The following is a 10,844-nucleotide window of genomic DNA, read 5'->3' as shown; positions in this document are numbered from 1 at the left end:
GGACTCGCAGGAGCGCCCACCCACAGTCCCCAGCTCGGCTCACACTTCCACATTTTAGCTTCTCTGTTGTCACTCAGATGTTTAAAACTTTGCGCACAGCATCGGCTCCTCGGCGTCCTGCCTCAGTTTAGCAGACTCGATCCCTCCAGGGGAGATGGAAATTCTCGGAGCCTCCCTGTGGGGAGGGGCTGCCCTGGGGGATTTCATCTACATGACAAAAGTGTGCATTCTTCTAACCCTCCAATTGCAGGTTTTTTTTTTTTTTTTTTTTTTTTTACAGTTTCTGGAACGGGAGGATTAATTAGGAAATTTGCAGGTGAGGGTAGGGTGGTTCTCAGAGGAGGAGCTTGTTGAGTATGTATAGTCTCGGTTGGATATTAAGTTTTAATATTTTGTGACTATAAGGGTAGTCCAGTTAGCAAAGGTTTCAGGCGTTGTTGAAGGGTGAGGTCTTCCCAGCAGAGTGAGGCAGCCTCCGTTTTGTGGAAGCGTTTCGTTTGCGTTCCCTTGGGAACGTAAAGGTAAAGCCCAGGCTTCCCCCCGGAGTTTGCCGTCTCAGGTGGGTGGGGAGGAGTGAGCCTCAGGGTGCAGGAGAGTGGCTCCCTGGAAGGGAGCATAGAGAAGGCAGAAGCTGCGGGTGGTGCCTCTCCTGCAGGGGATGAAAGCAATGGGAGATGACACCCACACGAACATGCCACAGTGAGGACAGGGAGGCATGGCGGTGGAGCATGTGAAAGGACAGGCCGAAGGTTAATTAGAATTTAACGGTATGTTCATATTTTTTTTTTTTGTCACTTAAGTCGTAGTTTTAAAATATTATGTAAAGGAGGCAAGCAAGGATTGATCGAAACAAGTGTCTAAGAAACTTTGGTGGAGGGGTTGGAAATCCTCTTTTCTAAGATTAACAGAAGAATAAATATAAACATACTTGCTCCCCTGTTTCAAAGGAACATAATGTCCCTTGCTTTGCACAAGTTAGGTGCTAAGTATTGGTTGATTGTAAGTGGGACTAACTTCAGCTCTTCTACTAAAGGTATTTCCCTTTCCACCTTTCTTGTCCCCACCAAAGTTCACCTTCTCTCAATATCTTCATCCTGGTCAATTTCTTGATCTCAGTTGTCCAAAACCTTGAGGATATTTTTTCCATTGATTTTTTTTTAGAGAGAGTGGAAGGGAAGGAGGGAGGGAGAGGGAGAGAGAGAGAGAAACATAATGTGAGAGAGACACATAGATTGATTGCCTCCTGCACATGCCGGGGGCCAAAATCGAACCAGCAACCCAAGTACATGCCCTTGACTGGGAATGAACCTGAGATCTTTCAGTGCGAAGGCCAATGCTCTAACCACTGAACCCACCAGCCATCGCGGTTTTTGTCTTCTTGAAGGAAAGATTTCAATCAAGAAACAAAGTGTAGAAAAAAAGCAAGCAAGAATTTATTGATCACAGCAAAAATTTACTTAGATCAGTGAAACAAGGGCACAGAAGAAGCAACAGGAGAGCCTCAGCTGGGCTGCTTTGGCTCACTGGTGAAGCAGAATTTTTGGACTGGAAGCTGGATTCTTTGTCTGCTGGGGTCGAAGAATGAATCCACAGAGAGAAAGTAGTATAGCAAAGGTGGAGATTTATTGAACAAGTATAGACTCCCACGTGGGGACAGGAAAGGAGTCCCACAGAACGGACCCCCACGTGGGGAGGGGGGAAAGGGTCCCACTGAGTTCCTTTTCCTTACAGCTTATAAAGGCTGCAGATCTTGGTGCTTTGATAGCCCCTCTGATTGGTCACTATTCCAGACTGGTTACTATAGTAACTCCTGGGCTCAAAGGTCCAACCTCATATGGTCCCTCTTTTCTTAGTGTTTTCCTATACCCTTTGGGCTTTCTTCTTCTCCTTCTGGATGAAGGGCTTTCTTCTCTTTATTTTGTAAATAGAGTCCTTTTGCTGTTCCCAGCTCCCCCATTCTATGGAAATGTACCTGTTGCAGCTTTTCAGCTCCCCTATTCTATGGAAATATACCTTCTGCTACTCTTCAGCCCTGTGCTTTTCTATGGTCCTCTTAGTTTCTAAAATTTCCTAAAACCTGTCTTTTTCATCCCCTCAACATTCCTGTTTCACTGGGAAGTCAGAGAAAAGGGGGCCTTGGAGACAAGTTCTGGGGGTTAGCCCAGGATGAGCTGCTGCTGCCATTGCTCCCCTAGTTGCAAGTCTTTTTGGGTCCCTTAGAGTTTAGGTCTTTAGGAGATAAGTGCCTGTGGGGAAAGGATAGGGGGAAGGGAATGGCCTGGGCGAGACCCCTAAGACCTTTCTTTTCAGGGGTTTTAAAGGCAGGGCATTTAGGGGAGGTCTTAGGGGAGAATCAATAGAATATTCATCAGCTTAATGCTGATGTACCAAAATGAGATTTATTCTCTTAATTTCTCTGTCCTTGTTAGTGGTTGGCGAAAGGCACTAATTGGATTTCTGTTATCTGTCTCCCTGAGTAGGTTGATTTAAGCTATAAACCATTTAGTCTTAAGTATCCTTGGTTTAGGGAAGATAGGATTTACTATGTGGCTGTAAACTGCTGTGCAGCTATCTTAGTTTCCCTATTATGCTTGTTCTGGAATTTTCCTAGCTTCTTATTCTATAACAGTTGGACATAAGTAAAAAAAATTCTTGTGTTTTATCTTAAAATGTATTCTAAAATTTCTATATTATTCCAGATGACATAATTTTACATTTAATATAACACTTTAAAAATTATTATAAAATATAATTGTCATTCTTAAAACGTGTTTATCCTGGAGCTACATCTACCCAGAGGTGTCCCCACTTTATTACCATGTTTCTCAAACATGATCCTTGGGAAGACCATTACCATTGTATATGAATACGTGTTTAATTGCAGGAGAACCCCACAACTTATCAAGTGAGTTTACTTAACCCAACATTTCTCAGAGATAAACAGGATTTCTCTTAGAACTTAATTTCCTAACGTACTTCCTAACTTCAAGCATAATATGCAGTATTTCATAGAATTTTTTTTTATTTTTTTTAATAAAGCAGAGCTTTTGGAACTTCTGTAGCATAAAATTCACATTCGGATTCATAGGCGTAAAGTGCCATACTTCCATAAGAGTTTACAAATGAACTTTTTCAGAAAAGTTCTACCATAAAGGCAAGGAGTTCAAATGACTGACTTTTGATCAGTATGGCAAATATGTTGGGAAGCTGATATTTAGATGAGGAAATTTTCATATTCTTATCTCCTTATACTAGTAAATATGTCATTCCTCGGTACTTTAGATACTTTATTTTACATTGACATTTTAGTAATTGTAATTTATTTATAGACTGGCATACAAGTATATTAGAACTTTTAGAAACTTGTTATCAATTTTCTTGATAAGGAAAAATTTAAAATTACAAATATTATGACTTCTGTATACTTTTTCTATTAATAAAGAAATGAAAACAATTCATGATATTCTCTTAAGTAAAAGGGGTAACTAATTAAACACTTTGTAATTTAGTCAGATGCCTTTTCTTTCCAATTTATAGTAATGTATAAACTAAATTTAATCGATATTTGGACAGGATATTTTTGTCATCAATCAAAATTGGATTTTCAGCTTTTACTTCTTTACATTATATGCCTCCATCATAGTTATAATAAACAGATGAAGTGTAAGGTGTTTTTTTTTCTTTTACTTTACCTATGATTTAGAATCCAAGTGGTTGAAATAATGCTCTTAATTTATGTTCACTTTTAAAAATATATTTTTATTGAATTCAGAGAGGAAGGTAGAGGGAGATATAGAAACATCAATGATGAGAATCATTGATCGTCCACCTCCTGCACGCCCCCTACTGGGGAATCGAACCCACAACCCGTGCATGTGCCCTTGACCCAGAATGAACCTGGGAACCCTTCAGTCCGCAGGCTGACGCTCTATCCACTGAGCCAAACTGGCTAGAGCAATTTATGTTTACCTTTGATCCAGGACTTTTAACTTTAATATCTTCAAGAGCATTAGAAGGAAAAAGAGGCTTGAGAGCTCAATTTCAACTTTCAAAAACTTAAGTCAAGGATCTCTTGTGATATATAAATACGTTTAAGGACTGAATAACTTGGGAAGTGTTTGAGCATTACTCAGATGACCTCCGGAATCAGCTGTACTTTTTGTACTCTTCTAAGTTAGGGCGGTGAAAGTATGGTACAAGTGGAAACTGGCAAACTGGCCTCTTGAGACTTTACCAGTCTGACTTTTTGATTGTCATTTGAAGAAAAATGAAGTTAGCTACAATTTAGGATGTGGTAAGCATCAATTTTATTTAACACTTGGAAATTCCCAGTGTACAATTTAAGAGCAAACTGATTTTATAAGCAGGCATGTTTAGGGTTGCCTACCTTTGAAACCTTGAGTCTTTTAAAATTGGTACATTTAAAAATATCAAAAATAACAAACAACCAAACTTTAGTACATTGTGCTAATAATCATAATCTATATGGTAAAGTTGTAATAATGCCATATTTTTTTTTTCTTTTTTAGGTGTTGTGGTAAATGGCCTAGTAAATATTAGTATCTCCACTATTGAGAAGCGCTATGAAATGAAGAGTTCCCTGACCGGCCTGATATCATCAAGCTATGATATTGCATTCTGTTTGTTGTCTTTATTTGTTTCATATGTTGGCGAAAGAGGACACAAACCAAGATGGCTTGCATTTGCATCTTTTATGATAGGACTGGGAGCACTTGTATTTTCATTGCCAAAATTTTTTGGTGGAAAATACCAGTTGGGGTCCCCTTTTGAAGGTAAGTTTCTGTTGTGTTTTTGTTTATTTTACTTTAAGAAGTAGTATGAAACTAGGCCATTAACTATATATTGCACCTCACTTGTACAGGTAAGTAGGGTAAGGTCTCTTCCACTGCTCACTGCTTTGTCGTGATGGGAATTGTGTGAAGTAGATTACAGAGACAGATTGTGCATCAGACATCACTTCAGTGGTTCCAAACTTTTAGTCCTCTGATACTCATTCCCCATATTATACACAGTCCTCAGAAAACGATGACCTATTTTTCTTTGAGGTTGTGATCTCATTGGAGTTTTAAGATCTATAGTTTTTCCCTTTGCGGTTTTATTTGCTGTGCTTACAGCTCTGTACTCAGACTTGTTTATTCCTGATTTGAGATAAAAAGAGGTGAAATTTATAGAACTTAAGCATTTCTCGAGAACTGAAGGATTTAAGAGTCCCTGGAGGAGGAAGAGAAAGTGTTTTTCATAAACTCATTATCTGGGACTGTTTTCTAGCTGTTGGAGGGACTCTGTCATCCTTAGGCCCCCTTGTGTGGGTCAGTGCAGACTTGATTGTACAAAATATGTTTTATCAATGTACCATTCACCTGCAAATAAAATTGGTAATAAACACTTCCACACAAATAAAAGAGTCCCCAGAGGCACAGAATTTCAGGAGTTATATAATGTGCTGTTCAAGTTAGATGAAAAAGCATTATTCGGGGTCTCAAAAAAGAGATTTGATTATTTGTTTTTTCTTTTTTTTTTCTCTGAAAGAATAACTTTTAATGGAAAAATAATTATGGTATTGACAGAGGAATGTACTAGTGAAAGTAGATGTTAACATTTCTATTGTCCTTCCTGGCATCTTAATAGTAACATAGAATAAATCAGAGGGCTACCAAATCAGAAGCTTTCAGGGCCTGGGTAAGTGAAGAAAAGGCTTAGAGTAAAAAGACAGGAGAAGTGGGGGCTGCTGAAATATAGGCATTATTTTTTAGATTGTTATGTTTGTGAGAATTAATATTAAAAATTAAATATTAAAGTGTTAACATTTCCTAAGACCAAATTCCCAATTATAGAATGACTAGAGGCCCAGTGCACAGATTCATGCACATTGAAAGGAAATTAATTAGAAGGTGGCCGGCGGGACTGGGCTAGACTGACTGGACACGCCCTGGAGCCAATGTCCAGCAGTCCCTCCCCGGCCTGGGGCGGCACTGGGGTTCAAAGGGCTTCTGCAGAGTCTAGTGCATTATCTAAGATTGGACAAGATTTCATAAAGTTGACAACATAATTTCACTGGGGTAGTTTTAGAAACAAGGTATATAGGCTTTAGTATGACACCTTTGAAATCTTTAACAGTAAGGGAAAATCTAAATTTTAGTCTGTCACGCAAGAAACGATACTGATTCTATGATGGTAAAAATATTACAATGTTTATAGCATGTAGGAAGTAACCTTTGTCCTGAATCCAATCTCTCACTCTTGCAGTTATCAGATGCCCTACTTGTTCATGTAGGACACAAACTTTGATAACAAACCTCTTACTCTCTAAACCATAATCACCTATTCCAGTACAAAAGCCTAATCTGTCCTCAGCAATCTTCTTAGCTTCGTCTCTTGCCACATGCACCCAGAGTTGCAGCCTATCTGAATAATTTATATTTCCCACAGGGAAATGATCACAAGTTAAGGCATGGGCCAGAGATGAAGCCAGGAAGATTGCTGAAGCCAGATCATAAACTTTTAGTACATTGTTGTATACTGTGTGAGTTTTCACCAAATTCTTACTGATATTTTTTCTTATTTTAGCTGAAGTAGGTTAGATAAAGGTATTGGCCAATCTGTAAAATTTTTACTCTAAGACTCTTAATTTAAATAATAACTTATCTGTGGCAAATGAAAGCAAGAACTCAGGTTGCCCTTATGTTAGTCTGTCATCCATGTAATAAATATTGGTATGAACTATATGTTGCTGGGAAAATAGCAGTGAAATAGTTGATGCCATCTGGATGTTATGTACTAATGTGAAGAAATAGAAAATTAAATAAGTAAACAAGATAAAGATTGAGGTGAATGTATGAATGGAACAGATAATATGAAGTAGTAGTGTACAGAAGGAAAAATATGTGGCAAAGGAAAGGCTATTTTGATAATAACTGGAAATGAGGAACCAGCCTTGAAAGAAGCTTACCAGCCTGGCTGGCATGGCTCAGTGGTTGAACGTCAACCTATGAACCAAGAGATCACGGTTTGATTCATGGTCAGGGCATATGCCCAGGTTGCAGACTTAATCCCCAGTATGGGGTGTGCAGGTGGCAGCCAATCAATGATTCTCTCTCATCATTGATGTTTCTTATTTCTCTCTCCCTTCCTCTCAACCTTCCTAATGCCGCGACCCTTTAATACAGTTCCTCATGTTGTGGTGACCCCCAATTTCATTGTTACAAATTGAACATAATTAAAGCATAGTGATTAATCACAAAACAATATGTAATTATATATGTGTTTTCCGATGGTCTTAGGCAACCCCTGTGAAAGGGTCGATCGACCCCCAAAGAGGTCGTGACCCACAGGTTGAGAACCGCTGCTCTATGCAATCAATAAAAATACATATTTTAAAAAAAGATGCTTTCCAGGATGGGGAAATATATGATCAAGGGCCCTGGAGCAGGAAAGAGTGTGGCAGGTTTTATGACTGTCAGTTTTGTCTAGCATGATTAAAACAAGGGAGAACATGGCATGAGATGAGCTTGGACAAGCAGGTAGAGGCATGGGTTTTCCTTTAAGTGCAATGGAAAGTGTGTGAGAGAGAGTATTACACAGGGAAGTGCATGGTCTTATTTAAAATGATCATTTTGGCTTCTGTGGTTCTGAAGGGTAAGATTAAGTGGGAAGAAATCACTCCGGTGGATTTTATAATAGTCAAGGTGAGACACAGGTGGTTGGGACTGGGTTGGTAGCAGAAGAGATCTAGAGGAGTGGCTGATTTTCAATGTATTCTAAAGGAAAAAGAGATTGGACTTTCTAGTGGATTGATTGTGAAGGAAGAAGGAAGAATGACTCTTTGATATTTGCCTTGACCAACTGGGGGCCCTTTGCTAGAATGTGGAACACTAGGTAGAACAGCATATTATATAGCTGGAGTTGTAATATATATCTGTGAACACATATGTTTAGTAAATGTGCAAGCCATTCTTTAGTCTCTATTCCTAGAAGTGCAAATACTGGGTTTGAAGGGCTTCCTCATTCTAATTTTTCATAATGTCACATTGACTTTTAGGAAGGAATATAGCAGCTACTCTCCCATAGTCAATATGAAAATGCCCAGCTGCTATTTTGAGTTTTTACATTATTTTTTCCTGAAAAATTTCTTTAATGGAAATATCATTATGGTATGTATGTGCAGGTGTTGACACTGTAACAGATACCAAACTCAGGACTGAAGTTGCATTATATATTTAAAGGAACTCAGACATTTAGGAACATAAGAAATGTTAGAAATCATAAATCCCTTTTTTTGCAGTGTAGAACCTTAGGATAAGAGGTGAAGTGACTTAAAAGTGGTTTCATAGATGGTCAATAACAGCCAAAACTAATACTAATTTTTATGCTTTGTTAAATGTTTTCTAAATTGTTATTCATAGTAGGTTTTTAAAAAAATATATATTTTATTGATTTTTTACAGAGGAAGGGAGAGGGCTAGAGAGTTAGAAACATCGATGAGAGAGAAACATCAATCAGCTGCCTCCTGTACAACCCCCACTGGGGATGTGCCTGCAGCCAAGGTACATGCCCTTGACCAAACTCGAATCTGGGACGCTTGAGTCCGCAGGCAAATGCTCTATCCACTGAGCCAAACCGGTCAGGGCGGTAGTAGGGTTTTTTTTTTTTTTAATCTATATGGAATAATTTAGATATTTTTATGATTTAAACCATTTCTTCCCCAATTACAAATAGCCAGTTATAATTGTCTGTACTTTATTGTTATTTTTTAAATCTTCACCCTGGGATATGCTTTTATTGATTTTAGAGAGAGGAAGTTGAGAGAGATAGAGACAGAGACAGACAGACATAAGAGAGAGAGACAGAGAAAGAGAGAAAAACATCTATTGGATCAGTTCTGCAGCCTTCTGGTGTACAGATGATGCTCCAACTACCTGAACCACCTGGGCAGGGCTGGTCTGTGCTTCCTTTAAAACATAATTGTCTGCTCAAGTGAATTAATCTATTTTTGCAAAAATGGGATCCTATCACCAAAATCTGAATTATTCAGTGTAGAAGAAAACTGAAGATTGATGTGGCAATAGGAAACAAATTAGTTGGAAACTTCCTGTGGATAAATTAGAAGCCAGGGAATGTACATCTGCTTTGGTAACATAACATAAATAGTCTAAAGAGCATAACGTTAAGAAATTATTTTATTAATTAAATCATACATGTAACTTAATTTGAAACTGTCATTGAAAGAATTAACATATTCCCTGTGTGCTTTTTTTGTGGCCGTTGTATTTGAATAACCAAAAGTCAGGCCTCAGTTTGGGTGAGATAATTTCTGTAAGAAGAGATTAAAGTAATATAATATAGTTGGTAAATAGAAGAAAACAAAATGTGAAGTATGATACTCATTGAAATTTCCACAGGTGTGAGAACACAAAAGGAGGTTAGGACTTAGCAAAAGGTAGAAAAGTGTGTTTGGAAGCAGTTTGAATTTTCTATTTTGTAAAAAAAGAAATTTAAGTACTTTTGGAAAATATTTTATTTATTTATTTGTCACCCAAGGACATGCTTTTTATTGATTCTAGAGAGATAGGAAGGGAGAGGGGAGAAGAGAGATAAAACATTGATGTGAGAGTGAAACATCGATTGGTTACCTCCTGCACAGGCCCCCATTGCACTGCAACCTAGGTATGTACCCTGACCATCAAACCTTGGACATTTTGGTGGATGGGGACACTCTAACCAACTGAACCACACGAACCAGGGTGGGAAAGTATTTTTTAAGGGGCGCTTTTATGGAGATATAAGGGTGAGAAGTGATTATCTTACTTTGAAGGGAGATAAAAATATCTATTAAAGGTAAGTTTTGATGGTTGCAGTTGGATACAAAAAAGGGGAAGAATTAAAATTAAGAGATATAAATGCTTCTAAGAGCTAATTTTTGCATATGTTAACCTGAAAAATAAAATGGTGTTAGAGAAAATTTTCAAGTAAATCCTTTTGACACTTTTGATGTATTTTAACATAATAATAACATAATGTAACATATTTTAATAAAACTGAAATATTTAAAAAATGTAATAAATCAATCTTTATTATATTACATTTTCTTTTTATCCAAACACTGCTTAATTCCTTTTGGATGAGTGTTAATTTAATCTTGTTAAGGAAAATAATCTTTTCTCTGAGACTGGGCAGGAGGTCATTGGTCATTAGTATATACTTAGGAATTAAAGAGAATAATTACTAAATCCAGTAAAGCTCTTTATCTTTATTGACCAATATTTGGATAACTTTTCTTAAGTTGTGTTCTTTTCTTTTTTCTCTTTTCCATCACCTTCTCTTAAAAAAAGGTAGCTCTCAACACTTTTTTGCTTTAGCACTGAATTTCTAATGTAGATTGATATTTCAGGGAGAATTTTGCAACAAAGGACTTTGGTTATGCAAGGTGACTACTTAATAAAGTTAAACTAGGAAAATGATCAGACTAGAACTCAACATTGTACTTAATTTTTAGTTACTGTTTTGTCTTTTATCTTGTACTCTTTTTTTAAAAATTGTTTTATTGCTTAAAGTATTACAAAGAGTATTACATATGTCTCCTTTTTCCCCCGCCCTTAACAATCCCCCGGCCTCCCCTATCCCCCAGTGTCTTATGTCCATTGGTTATGCTTATATGCATGCATACAAATCCTTCGGTTGATCTCTTACCTCCTCCTTCTGCCCCCCTACCCTCCCCAGACTTCCCGCTGCAGTTTGATAATCTGTGTGAGGCAGCTCTGCCTCTGTATCTATTTTTGTTCATAAGTTTATAATGGTCTTTATTATCCATGAGTGAGTGAGATCAT

At 37.7% G+C, this 10,844-nt stretch overlaps 2 protein-coding genes across 2 annotated transcripts in view; both read left to right on the top strand.

Annotated features, from left to right (window-relative positions):
• SLCO6A1 (solute carrier organic anion transporter family, member 6A1) overlaps positions 1-301 on the top strand; it is a 123,662-nt gene extending 123,361 nt beyond the window's left edge. Inside the window, exon 14 of the mRNA XM_005866470.1 lies at positions 281-301. Coding sequence (XP_005866532.1) covers positions 281-301 — 21 coding nt within the window. The remainder of the gene's footprint in view (positions 1-280) is intronic.
• Positions 302-715: 414 nt separating this feature from the next.
• The window catches only part of SLCO4C1 (solute carrier organic anion transporter family, member 4C1), a 68,715-nt gene continuing 58,586 nt past the window's right edge, over positions 716-10,844 (top strand). Inside the window, exons 1-2 of the mRNA XM_005866469.2 lie at positions 716-749; positions 4,530-4,793. Coding sequence (XP_005866531.1) covers positions 716-749; positions 4,530-4,793 — 298 coding nt within the window. The remainder of the gene's footprint in view (positions 750-4,529; positions 4,794-10,844) is intronic.

The sequence above is a fragment of the Myotis brandtii genome, unplaced genomic scaffold, assembly GCF_000412655.1.
Source record: "Myotis brandtii unplaced genomic scaffold, ASM41265v1 scaffold230, whole genome shotgun sequence".
In the NCBI taxonomy this organism is placed as follows: domain Eukaryota; kingdom Metazoa; phylum Chordata; class Mammalia; order Chiroptera; family Vespertilionidae; genus Myotis; species Myotis brandtii.
This window is presented reverse-complemented; position numbering and strand designations above follow the sequence as displayed.